Consider the following 14207-nt stretch of genomic DNA (forward strand, 5'->3'; position numbering starts at 1 on the left):
AAAATACCTAAAGGCACCCAGGCAGCAAGAGTAGTGAAGAGTCACAAATCATGGCTATGCTGAAAACTGACCTAGTTGACCAGATAAGTCAGCTCACTGGGAAAACTATAAGCTCTGTTGAAAAATCAAATATCCCAAGAGGAATAAAACAGGGAAAGAAAAAAATCTTTATTGCTGAGGGAAGCAGAATTAACCAGAGTGTTGGCACTGCTATAAATTAAAATTTTCCAAAACAGCAATATTTTCTGACAAAGCTTGGCTAGTTGATTCTAGAATATAACTTTAAGGCTGCATGCAAATATTTTCTCTTCATCTGTAGTCAGAGGAAGAAGAGAGATGAGAAAGGGAAATTTGTATTACTGCTACTAGGAACCTTCTACCCTTTTCTTTTTGTTGTTATAGCCCCTTGATATTCCTGGGTAACTTAGGATATAGAGTTAGTAGTTTCTAAAGTGTTGATTTATGAAAGATGTCCAAGCTACCATGCATATAAGATAGTGCCTCAATTCAAACCTGACTGGGAAAGATACGTTCAAAAATATTTGGGGAGGTGGTTCAAGATGGCAGCATAGGAATATCTGAACTCATTTCCCACATACACACCAAATCTACAGCTACATTTGGAAAAATTCCCTCTGAAAAAGACCTGAAAACTAGCTGAAAAATTCCTCCACAACAAAGGATAACATACAGGGCCACACTGAGATGGGTGGGAGAGGCAGAGACGTAGTCTCAGCAGAACCCACTTCCTACCTTGGCACAGCAACCCATAATCAGGAGGGAGCTCACAAATATGGAGCCTCTCCCTGAGATCTCAGCACACCAGCGTCAGGCACACCAGCCCTTGGGACTTAACAGGGGAGAAGTGAACCCTCAAAACATCTGGCTTTGAAAATCAATGGTGCTTATTACATCCAGGAGATCCAAAGTGCTGTAGGGAACTAAGGTTCTGCTCTTAAAAGGCTCATAGGTAGACTCATTTGCCCCAGAACTAGTGCAAAAGCAGCAGTTTGAAAAGCACCTAGACTACATATATATGAAGGAGAAACTTATTTGCTAATTATAAAGCATCTGTCAGAGGGACAGGGGCCTATTGGGACTGTCTGTGGAGATGGAGCTACAGATCGGTGCCATTTTTGTGCTCTTCCTCCACCTTGTTCCATTTTACTGACTTGCTAGCACCATTTTTGCACCCTCCCTTTATCTTTTTTTTTTTAAAGATTTTATTTATTTATTTGAGAGAGAGAGAATGAGAGACAGAGAGCACGAGAGGGAAGGGGATCAGAGGGAGAAGCAGACCTCGCACTGAGCAGGGAGCCCGATGCGGGACTCGATCCCGGGACTCCAGGATCATGACCTGAGCCGAAGGCAGTCGCCCAACCAACTGAGCCACCCAGGCGCCCTCTCCCTTTATCTTGCTAGCAGTGGCTGGCACATGCACACAGTTACAGCACTCTCCAGGAGAGCTGCCCTGCTAATGCCAGAGAATGTGCCCCACTCTCCCGCTGCCTTCTTAAAGCTGGTGGACATACACACACACACACAAAAATCTGATTTAAAAATGGGTGGAGGATCTGAATAAATATTTTTCCAGAGAAGACATACAGATAGCCCACAGGCACATGGAAATATGCTCAACATTACTAATCGTCAGGGAAATGCAAATCAATACCACAATGAGATATCATCTCATATCTGTTAAGATGGTTATAATCAAAAAGACAAGAAATAACAAGTGTTGGCAAGAATGTGGTAAAAAGGGAACCCTCTTGCCCTATTGGTAGGAATGTAAATGGTGCAACTATTATGGAAAATAGTATGGAGGTTCCTCAAAAAATTAAAAACAGAACTACCATATGATCCAGCAATTCCACTTCTGGGTATGTATCCAAAGAAAATGGGAACACAAATTCAAAAAGGTATGTGTACCCCTAGGTTCATTGCAACACTATCTATGATAGCCAAGATATGGAAACAACCTAAGTATCCATCAGTGGATGAATGGATAAAGAAGTTGTAGGTAAATATATAATGGAATACCACTCAGCCCTAAAAAAAGAATAAAATCTTGCCATTTGCAACAACATGGATGGACTTTGAGGGTATTATGCTAAATGAAATAAATCAGATAAAGACAAATACCATATAATTTCACTTATATGTAGAATCTAAAAAAACAAAACATACTGACAAAGGAAAACCAAACTAACAGATACAAATAATAGATTGGTAGTTACCAGTTGGGAGGAGTTTGGGGGGATGGGCAAAATGGGTGAAGAGGATCAAAGGGTACAATCTTCCAGTTATAAAATAAGTAAGTGCTTGGGTCATAATACATAGCATGGTGCCCATAGTCAGTGATACTGAAAGTTGCTAAGAGAATAAATCTTAAAAAATTCTCCTTACAAGAAAAAAAGAAAAGATTTTATAATTTTGGTGACAGTTGGTAACTTGACTTGCTGTGGTGATCATTTGTCAGTGTATATAAATATCAAATCATTTTGTTGTACATTGGAAACTAACATAATGTTGTATGTCAATTATACCTTAGTTAAAATTATTTTTAAGTCTCAGTTTTACATTTCTTCTAGTATCTTTCCAATTCTGATCCCCACCCATCATTTTTACATCAAAAGAGATGTTTCTCATGATAATTTATTCTGTGAAATGTCCTTGTCTTGTGATCATAGCAATATGTTCGGGGTTGTATCTGAAATTATTTACCTAAATTTTACACATCAGTAAGTCTGGTTTTCAAACACAAGAGTGTGAATAATAGTTTAAGGAATTGGTTGTGATAACAAAAAGAACAAAAGGAATAATGAGAAACACATTCTGCAAATAGGTGGCCATGAAAAGCTATTTCAGCTTTTTTAAGGGTAACAACTTACACTTGGCAGAGAGGACCTGGGAAGATCCAAAAGTCTTTGTCCTTTCAGTTTCATTAAAATATGAAAGAACTCTATTAATAATAGACCCATGTAGCTTCTGCAACCCTAACTTGCTGCTGTCTTCACCATGTGAATCATCATATTGTGGGCATCTGCTCTTACTGACTTGAGCTTTCCCAAACTCCTGCCTCTTTTTCTATTATGCTTTTTCCTTTATTTGCCAATTCTGTTTTATATTAAATGTTTTCATCACAGATCCTAAGTGAATTTAAAAATTAGTGTTCCTGTAATTTTTCTGTAGTGACTGACTCTGGACCTTTTTAAGGTTGATTTAAAGAGGAAAATGTGGAAGTAAAAGATAAAGACAGAATATAAGACAGAAAGTGGGAATGATGAGGAGAAGCAGACCAATAATAAGAAAAACAACAACAACAAAGAAGCAGAAAAGACCTCAAAATGATAATTCCCATAGAAGTTTAGGGGAAGAGGAAATTTACACATATACCTTTCTTATAAAGCTTTTGAATAGTTCTCTGCTTTTCATTTGGGGTATATAGGTTTCATTTTTCAAATTATGGTAAAATATTCCAATTAAATGACAACTTGTCTGATAGTTCTCTTTAATTATTTTCTTTTTTAGGAAAGAGAACAGTGGTAATTTTAGGTCTTAGTTGGTGATAGCTGGAATGGGACACCTTAATTTTTTATTTCTTACCATAAGGCTTTTCTGAACCTGAATAATAAATTTAGTTATGACTTATTTAAAAAATTTTTTAGCCTGATAAGTACTATTTTCTTCATTTCTGGGTTTCGACATAGGTCTTTCACAACAGATCAGTGGTGGAAACAATTAGAATTCAGGAATTTTGATTCATATGTGACATACCTTATTGGATTAAACCAAAATTGATCCAGCCCAATATTTGGTCTCAAAGCAGTTTTGCAGGCATTCATGGTTACTGTCCAGAATAACAGCTCTGAGAGTTAGGTATATACTGCAAGCAGCCTTCTCTCATTAAGTTCTGGTAATTTTTCTGTTTCTCAAACTTACCTACTTTCATCTTCTGCTTTTATCAGAGACTAAAGTCCCTTTTAGTTCCAGAAATATCTCTGTTACTTTGAAATAGTTCTATTCCTAATTTAGGAGAAAAGAAGTCAGAAGAGCTGGATTTTAGTCCTGAGTTTGCCTATACTTAATTATTTTACCTTTGTTAACGAATTTCACTTCTTTGGAACTCATTTTATTCTCATTTATATGATAAATACTAAATAGCTCTGAAGTATTTTCTTATTCTAAATAAATGTGATAGAATTCATGATCATACTCTTGTTTACTGTTGTTACCATTTTCTATATGACTTCATAGATCTGGCCATATTTCTAATTTCTGTCTTCTTAGTAAAATAACTAACTGCCCCATTCTTCCTTCCCTCAACTTTAAAAGTATTTTCTGAGTTTCTTTGGTCCTGAAAATTGTATCTCTTTCATCACTCTCTATTGATGTCTTTCTTAAGATAGAGTTGATGAGAACAGCACCAAGTACTGAAGGTGTGAGCAGATGTGCCATGATATTATATATATATATGCAAGACCATATTTTCTTTTTTATTTCCATTACTTTTTTCTGTTACTTTTTTAATGCCATTATTTCCAGGACTTTTTAGCCGTATCGTTTCAAAATATCTTTCAGGCCAACCCTTTGCCTCTGGACTAGACTATTCTTAAGCTCTTTACTATTCAATATCTTCTGGGACAGAGATTTCACACCCTGTCTCTCACCTTCAGGAAGTTCTTATGGCTAACATAAATCTTGCTTTCTGCAATTTAAATTGAATTTATTTTCTTTTTCTTTTCACTGTGGAGATGGGAACAGCCCCAAACTAAAAGTGATGCTTTCTTATGAGGGCCAGTACTGAATATAGTGGAAAGATTATTCCCAGTCTGACATCAGTTTTAGCTTTTATATATTAAAGCTTCCTGACTTTCATTTCAATATTCATGGTCTCAGGAGATGCTATTCTTTATGGCCCAAATGAAATAATAGTTACATATCCAATATTAATGTTTATTATGTCTTTTGCTAACTAGAACCAAATGAGGTACTAAAATAAAAAATGAGTTCTGGGATGGGGTGGCTGGGTGATAGACATTGCGGAGGGTATGTGCTATGGTGAGCGCTGTGAATTGTGTACAACTGTTGAATCACAGACCTGTACCACTGAAACAAATGCTACATTATATGTTAAAAAAAAAAAAAAAGGAAGAAGAAGCAGAAAGGGAAGAATGAAAAGGGAAAATCGGAGAGGGAGACGAACCATGAGAGACTATGGATTCTGAGAAACAAACTGAGGGTTCTAGAGGGGAGGGGGGTGGGAGGATGGGTTAGCCTGGTGATGGGTATTAAAGAGGGCACGTTCTGCATGGAGCACTGGGTGTTATACGCAAACAATGAATCATGGAACACTACATCAGAAACTAATGATGTAATGTATGGTGATTAACATAACACAATAATAAAAAATAAATTTAAAAAAAGCATTTGAGGTCTTTAGCACATTTGTGTTTTTCTTAGTATAACTATAGTCATGGGACGGGGTTTTTGCCTATGGTTTGTAGATTTTATCTCATTTTATTAGTCATACTGTATACATGTTTAATTCATCCATATCTTCCTTATAAGTGATGAGAATAGAAACTTGTTCTTTAACTGAGGCTGTCTTGAAGCAGAGTTTAATATGTGTAGTCAAGGGGCGCCTGGGTGGCTCAGTCGGTTAAGCGTCTGCCTTCGGCTCAGGTCATGATCCCAGGGTCCTGGGATCGAGCCCCGCATCCGGCTCCCTGCTCGGCGGGAAGCCTGCTTCTCCCTCTCCCACTCCCCCTGCTTGTGTTCCCTCTTCCGCTGTGTCTCTCTCTGTCAAATAAATAAATAAAAAATCTTTAAAAAAAAAAAAAAATATGTGTAGTCAAAAAGCTTTTGATACCTAAGCTAAGAAATGTGTTGGGTACTGTGAAGAAAAAAGAAAACACATTTTCTGCCATTGAGGGGCCTATCTTATTGGGGGAAAATATTATAAAACTTGTGATGGTAGAACACTTATAAAATAATATATGATAGTACATATAAAATAAGATGTGTAATGTGAATTTTATTTTTTATTTAAGGTTAATACAGAAAATATCTTATACTATGTAGATCTGTTCTGTTAGCTAAGGCACCCTGAGTGTTTAACTAATTGTTTCATTCTGATTTCTGTTTTTTTCACTTTAAAGGTTCAGCAGTTTTCTGAAAAAGCCTTCCTCTTACAGCTTTGGAAAATTCATGAAAATGCCTTAGAAAGACAGTGTAGTGAAATTACAAACCAGAGGAATATGCTTCTCCAAACCTTTGTAAGCCTCCAGCCACTTAGAAATACCTATTTTACTAACTGTATTGAAAATATTTAGATATGCTTAGGTGTACTGTTAGAAAATTATCTGTATGCATATTGGCAGATAGTCCTGTTCAGATATGGAAAAGTATTAAGTGCTATTTAAAACCAGTTGGTAGAGTAATATAGTTAGAAAGAATTCTATTGGCAGGGATGCAATATAGAAATTATTTGCAATTGTAATAAGCATAAAAAACCCCAGTGAAACTGATTTGAATTGCTCAGGCTTTGAGACCTTGGTTTTAATGCTTTTGAAAGACAGAGAGGTTCATACTTAAGGCATATTTATGGATCTTGGTGAAGAGATAGATTTTGTTTATCTTTTTATCTTAAGTCAGAACCAACAAACTTAGTAGTTTTAAATGACAGGGCCAGTTTAGGAATGTGACTTATAATTAATTGACATTTCAAAGAAAATACATGTAAAAATATTAAAAATATTTATCTGAAGTCAGAACCAACAGACTTTGTGCTTATACATAACATGTCTAGTTTCTCAATGTAGTTCACTATTAATTGACGTTTCTTAGAAAAAATAGAAAAATACAGTAATATTTAGGTTCTGTCATTGTGCAGAGTTTTTGGAAATTCTTCTATCTTCTTCATGTTGATGTTTCATAAAATGTGAACTATTTTGTAGAACTGAATTGGAAATAAATATATAATTTTACCTCCTTTGTCTATATTTTAAAAGGTTTCCTTGGATTTCCTTGTTTGTTTTTTCTATAGCAGTGATTCCTTTGAGTGTAGATTTTCATTTTCACATTTGCACATTTAATTATTTTACCCAATCTTATATTGCAATGACAGAATGGCACCCATATATGGCTATAAGTTAATACATAAATAAACACAGATATAATGACGAGTAGTAGAATTTCTATCTCAATAATACTCCCAAAACATTAAGGATAAAACTTTCATGTGGAAATAGTTGGTTATTAGTATATAATAGCTTCACTTTTTTATTAATATTGCTGGAGGAATAAAGCATTTTTGTGATAACACCAGGAAGTATAATTTTATATTTTTGTTGTTAATAATTCCAAATGATTGCATTTTAAATCACTAAAGAAAAATATTATTACAACTAACATCTATATTTGATCTTTTGTTTGTTTTCCAGGGGGCTACAAAGAAAAGAGTGAGAGAGGAGGAAGAAAAATTTATTAAGGAAATTACAGACTTCAATAATGAGTATGAAGTAACAAAGAAAAGAAAGCTTTTGATAAAAGAAAATGTCAAGATTGAAGTATCTGACTTAGAAAACCAGGCGAACATTTTGAAGAGGGGTATGAGTATATAGTGCCACCTCATTTATCTGTCATTAATGAAAATAACTTATTTTGAGCCAGTGAATTTTCCAGAAATTTAACTTTTTCATAAGTAAATTGGTTATTGCATACTATTCTTTTGCATTTATCTTAATTATCCTAATGGAAATGTATCTTTTATTGTGAGCAGTCTCAAGTTCTTTAGAAGTAGGTGTGACATGAGCATTTAGTCATTCATTCAATAAACAAATATCTGTTACTCTGTTATGTGATAGGCATTATTCTGGGTCATGGGGATATAAAACTAAAAAGTGGAGGAATCAAATATGTAAGCAGGTATTTATAGTACAGTGTGATAGAAACTATAATAGGGGTAGGACTGGTACAATGATCCTCATTTTACCATCAATACAATTTAAACTAGGAAACAAGGTTACACAGTGGGGTGGGGAGAATTTCATTTCAGGAAACCTAGCATGCAGGTTATTGCAATCTGTGATAAGATCCTGAACTAAAGACATTGCCAAAGAGAAGACAGGGTAAATTAAAGAGATGTTTAGGAATAATGATAGGACTTTATCACTGATTAATGTGAACAAAAATAGAGAAAGTTAGGAATGACTTCCAGTTTCCATATGTCAGAAATTGGGCAGAATATGGTACCAGGAGGAAGAGCAGAGGTAGAGAAGCCTGTTGGAACTATAGCCTATTCTGGACAAAATGATTGAGTTTTGTTTCAGGTATTTTTAGTTGGAGATGTCTATGGAATATATAGGGGAAGATGCCCAGGTGGCAGGGGAAGATTTGGTTGTGAAGCTGGTAAGAGAGATCAGAGCCAGAGCATTAGGTTTGGGACTGAATCTAGAGGAGTTGGTGACATCATTCAGAGAAAACATATAGAGGGAACGTAGATGAGGAATGAAGACCAAAGCCAGAAACTGGGAAAGCATTACATTTAAGGAAAGAAAGAAAAAGAATGGGACAGAGTAGTCAAAGAAGGCAAGATAAGAACCAGCAGAGAGTAATATTTTAGAAACCAAAAGCAAAATATGTATTCCTCAAATTAGTGGAAAACAAAATAGGATATCAATTTGATAATCAGAAGATGTCAAGTGCAGTAGCATAGAGTAGAGCAGTAGTAATAGATTGGAGTCAATGGGAGTCCAAGTAGAGAATGAAAATATAAATGATATTAAATGGAAAATTAGTTTTTAATGGAAGCCTTCCTAAAATGTACTGTTACTTTGATGCCTTTAGTAAATGGAGAATAATAAACACATTTAACTTTTTTATTGACTTGGAGCTATCCATATGAATAATTTATTGTTTTGCTTTGCATATGACAACTTTACTGTAATAGTTATAGTAATAGTAATAGTATATGACACTGTAATAGTAATGACAAAATTACTATTTTAAGTAATATTCATCAGGCTTATACTATATAACAACCACCATCCTAAAGATTATAATTGCTAATATCATGTTGATTTCATTTAAATCTTAATTTTACCATTTGATAGTTGTGTGATTTGGGGCAAGATGCTAAACTTTTCTTTGGCTCAGTTTCCCCATCTGTAAAGATGGGGGTTAGTAGCCATGACCTTAACAAAGGTTGTTGTGAGGATTCAATGAAATAATACTGAAGCACATAGAATGCTGCCTGCCACATAATGAAACCCTCAAAAAATGTGAGGATTATACTTTTTAGTCTCATTTTATAGATGAAGGAAATAAGGTTCTCAGAGATAAATTACTTTGGGTAGAGAGTGTAGGACAGAGGCACACATCTGGAAAGCTTTAAAAAATATTAAATGCTTGAGTCCCATTCAAGACCTATTGAATCAGAATCTGTGGGAGAAGATAGGGAACATAACTTTCTAAAAATCCCTTAGGTGATATTGATGTGTACTTTCAATAACAAGTTAGAATACAAAGTTAAATAGGTACATACTTTAAAACTAATTTCTGCAAAAAGTCATGGATATCACCACTTCTATCCAACATAGTATTAGAAATTTTAGCCAAATCAGTTAGGCAAGAAAAAGAAATAAAAGGCATCTACATTGGAAAGAAAAAAGTAAAATTGTCTCTGTGCCCAGATGATAATGCTCTTATTTATAGAACACCTAAGGATACACAAAAAACTGCTGGGACTAATAAATAAATACAGCAAAGTTGCAGTATACAAAATCAACACACAAAAATAAGTTGCATTTCTATGTATGAGCAATAAGTGATCCAAAAAGGAAAAAAAAAATTCCATTTATAATAGTATTAAAAAGAATAAAATACTTCAGAATAAATTTAACCAAGGAGGTAAAAGACTTGTACATTGAAAACCATATAAAACATTACTTAAAGAAATTAAAGAAGACCCAAATAAGTGGAAAGACATCCCATGTTCATGGATTGGAAAAATTGGTATTGTTAAGATGGCTTATTACCCAAAATGATGTATAGATTCAATGTAATCTCTATCAAAATCCCAACAGCATTTTTTTCATGAATTGAAAAACCCATCCTAAAATTCATATAGGATCCCAAAGGATCCCAAAGAGCCAGAACTATTTTGGAAAAGAAGAACAAAGTTGGAGGACTCAACACTGCCTGATTTCAAAACATACTAAAATGCCACAGTAATCAAAATTGTGTGGTACTAGAATAAGGATAGACATATAGAAAATCAGGATAAAATAGAGATCTTAAATATAAATCCTCATGTGTGTGGTCAAATGATTTTTTATAAGAGTGCCAAGACTATTCAATGGGAAAGGATAGTCTTTTCAACATATAGAGCTGGAAAAACTGGATACCACCCTTACCTTACACAATATATAAAAATTAGCTAAGTCTTAAACTAAGTAAAACAACAAAGCTCTTAGAAGAAATCATATAAGAAACACTTCATCATATTGGATTTGGAGATGATTTCGTGGATATCAAAAACACAGGCAACAAAAGAAAAAATAGATAAATTGTATTTCATTAAAATTAAGATCTTTTGGGGCACCTGGGTGGCTCAGTCGTTAAGCATCTGCCTTCAGCTCGGGTCATGATCCCAGGGTCCTGGGATTGAGCCCCGCATCAGGCTCCCTGTTCTGCGGGAGGCCTGCTTCTCCCCTCTCCACACCCCCTGCTTGTGTTCCCTCTCTCGCTGTGTCTCTCTCAGATAAATAAATAAAATCTTTAAAAAAAAAAATTAAGATCTTTTGTATATCAGAGGACACTATCAAGAGAGTAAAAACACAACTCACAAAGAGAATGAGTTGTGTTTTTTATGGAAAAAATATTTGCAAATCATATCTTTGATAAGGGATTAATATCCAGAGTATTTTTTTAAGTAGTCTCTGCACCCAATTTAGGGCTTGAACTCATAACCCCAAGATCAAGAGTCATATGCTCTACTGACTGAGCCAGCCAGGTGCTTCTAATGTCCAGAATATAGAAGAACTACAACTCAACACCAAAAAAATAAACAACTCAATTAAAAAATGGGCAAAGGACCTGAGTAAACGTTTCTCCAAAGATATGGCCAATAAGCACACGAAAAGGTGCTCCACATCACTAGTCTTTAGAGAAATGGAAATCAAAACCACAAAGAGATACTACTTAACACCCATTAGAATGGCTATTATATCAAAAAAAAATCCACAGTCTCCACAACATGATATTCACAATGTTTGAGATGCAATTCAAAATTACTTGACTTCTGAAGAATCAGTGAAATGTGACCTAGTGTCAAAACAAAACCATGAGATGCCAAAGCCACAGTGATCTAGACATTGGAATTATGAAATACTTTATAGCAGCTATTATTGAGCTATGCTCAGTGAGTTAAGGAAGATGCACTTGCAATAGATGAAAAGATAGATAATTTCAGTGGAGAAATAGAAAATGTAAAAAAAATAAAAGCATATTAGAACTGAAAAATACATTATCTGAAATAAAAATGTCACTGAATAAGCTTAATAACAGAATGGAACTGATAGGAGATCCAGTGAACATGAAGTGATAGGAAATCCAGTGAACATGAAGATAGATCGATAGAAATTGTCCAATCTGAAAGAGATGAGAAATTAAAATAAAATGAAACAAAAAACTAGAAACTTAGGAACCTGTAGGACAATTTTAAAAGGTCTAACATTCAAGTAATTGGAGTCTCTGAAGGAGAGGAAAGAGAATTGGCAGAAAATATATTTGAAGAAATGGCAGAAAATTTCTTAAATTTTCTAAAAGACATTAATTTGCAGATTCAAGAAGTTCAGCAAACCCAAATAGGGTAAATTCAAAGAAATCCGTGCCTAGCCATTTAGTAGTCACACTTAAAAAGTCAAAGAGAAAGAGAAAATCTTGAAAACAGGAAACAGTAACTCAGTAACTCTAATGACTATGTACCTGTAGCTAGAAATGGTAAAAGTCAAGAAGACAGTGGAATAACATCTTGGAAGTATTGAAAGAAAATTTTCCCTATCCAGTGAAAATATCCTTCAAAAATGAAGTTAAAGACATTTTCAGATAAATAAAAATTAGGGGATTCCATTGCCATCATGCCTGAAAGACAAGAAATGCTAAAGGAAGTCCTCCAAGTAGAAGCAAAAATAATACCAGAGAGAAACTTGGATCATATTTAATGAATTAAAATAAGCAGAAATGGCAAATACATGGATAATTATAAATACTATTTTTTCTCTTAACTTTAGAAGACACATATGATTGTTTAAAGCAAATAACATATTGTCTTGTAGAATTTATAATGTATAAAGAGGCAATTTGTATACATGCATACCATATGCATATATGACAGCTATCACATAAAGGGCTGGAAAAGAGGACTGGTAAATGGATCTATACAGTCCTATATAACTCTCAGAAAACCAGGAATAGAAGGGAACTTTCTCAACCAGATAAAGAACTTGTTTGAAAAGCCTACAGCTAATATTACACTTAATAGTGAAATATCGAATACCAATATCATTCGAAATGGTGACATATTAAATACTTACCCCGCAAAGATTGAGAATAAGGCAATGATGCTTAGTCTTATCACTTCCATTCAATACAGCTCTTGATGTCCTAGCCATTTTAACCTTTTCAGTGAGACAAAATAAAGTTGCCTCTATTTACAGATTACATGATTGTTTCCTTAGAAAATTATAAGGAATTTACAAAACAATTACTAAAATTAATAAGTCAATATGGTAAGGTTATAGGATACAAGGTATATATTTAAAAATCAGTTGAGGGGCACCTGGGTGGCTCAGTTGGCTAAGTGTCTGATTCTTGATTTCGGCTCAGGTCATGATCTCAGGTCTGCCCAGCGTGGAGCATGCTTAAGATTCTCTCTTTCCCTCTCCCTATACCCCTCCCCCTCCACTATCTCTCTCTAAAGAAAAAAAGAAAATCAGTTGAATTCTTATATACTAACAGCAAACAGTAGAAAAATGGAATAAAAATGCCATTTAAACAGCATCAAAAAACAAAATAGAAACAAATTTAACAAAAGACATGAGGGACTTCTACACTATAAACTACAGAGCATTGGTGAGAGAAATTAAGGAAGACCTAAATAAATAGATCTATCATGTTCATGGATTAGAAAATTCAATTTTGTTAATAGATCGGGTCTCTTCAAATTTATCACAGTTTCAACAGAATCTCAGTAAAAATCCCATTAAGTTTTAGTAAGCCTTGACAAGCTGATTCTAATACTTATATGGAAATGTAAATCACTTAGAACAGCCAAAATTTTTTAAAAGAACAAAATTTAGAGATTTATACTCCCTGATTTCAAATTTTGTTGAAAAGCTATAGTAATCAAGACAGTGTGTCACTGGCTTAAAAATAGGTATATAGGTACCACTGGAATGAAAGAGTCCATAAGGTCAATTGATGTCAACAAAGGTAACAAGGCAATTCAGTGGGGAAAGGAAAGTCTTTTCAGTAAATGCTGCTGGAACAATTGGACATCCACTGCAAAACAATGATTCTTAAATCTGACTTCACACCATATTAAACATTAACTCAGAATGGACATACACCTAAACATAAAAGCTAACATCATGAAACTCTTAGAAGAAAACATAATAGGAAATCTTTGCCATCTTGAGATAGGCAATGATTTCTTAGATGGGACACAGAAACATGAACCATAAAAGAAAGAAAAAAAATACATTGGATTTCAAATAAATTAAGAAAAAACACTATTAAGAAAAATCAAAAGAGGGGCACCTGGGTGGCTCAGTCGGTTAGGCATCTGCCTTCGGCTTGGGTCATGGTCCCGGGGTCCTGGGATCGAGTCCTGCATCTGGCTCCCTGCTCAGTGGGAAGCCTGCTTCTCCCTCTTCCTCTGCACCTTTGCTCCTGCTCTCTCTCTCTCAAATAAATCTTTAAAAAAAAAGAAAAGAAAGAAAATCAAAAGACAAACCACAGACTTGGAGAAAATATTTGCAATACATATATCTGCCAGTGTACTATTATCTAGAATATAATGAACTCTTACAACTTAATAATAAGAAGGCAACAAAACTGATTCTAAAAGGGGAAAAAGATTTGAACTTCACAAAAGGGCATATACTAATGAGCAATGAACATATGAAAAGATACTCAATATC

General features: G+C 34.4%; 1 protein-coding gene across 1 annotated transcript in view; it reads left to right on the plus strand.

Annotated features, from left to right (window-relative positions):
• Nucleotides 1–14207, plus strand: part of CCDC172 (coiled-coil domain containing 172) — a 57419-nt gene that overhangs the window by 18420 nt on the left and 24792 nt on the right. The window contains exons 3-4 of the mRNA XM_021700165.1: nt 6162–6278; nt 7446–7611. Of these exons, the coding sequence (XP_021555840.1) occupies nt 6162–6278; nt 7446–7611 (283 nt within the window). The remainder of the gene's footprint in view (nt 1–6161; nt 6279–7445; nt 7612–14207) is intronic.

This window comes from Neomonachus schauinslandi, chromosome 6, assembly GCF_002201575.2.
Source record: "Neomonachus schauinslandi chromosome 6, ASM220157v2, whole genome shotgun sequence".
NCBI lineage: Eukaryota > Metazoa > Chordata > Mammalia > Carnivora > Phocidae > Neomonachus > Neomonachus schauinslandi.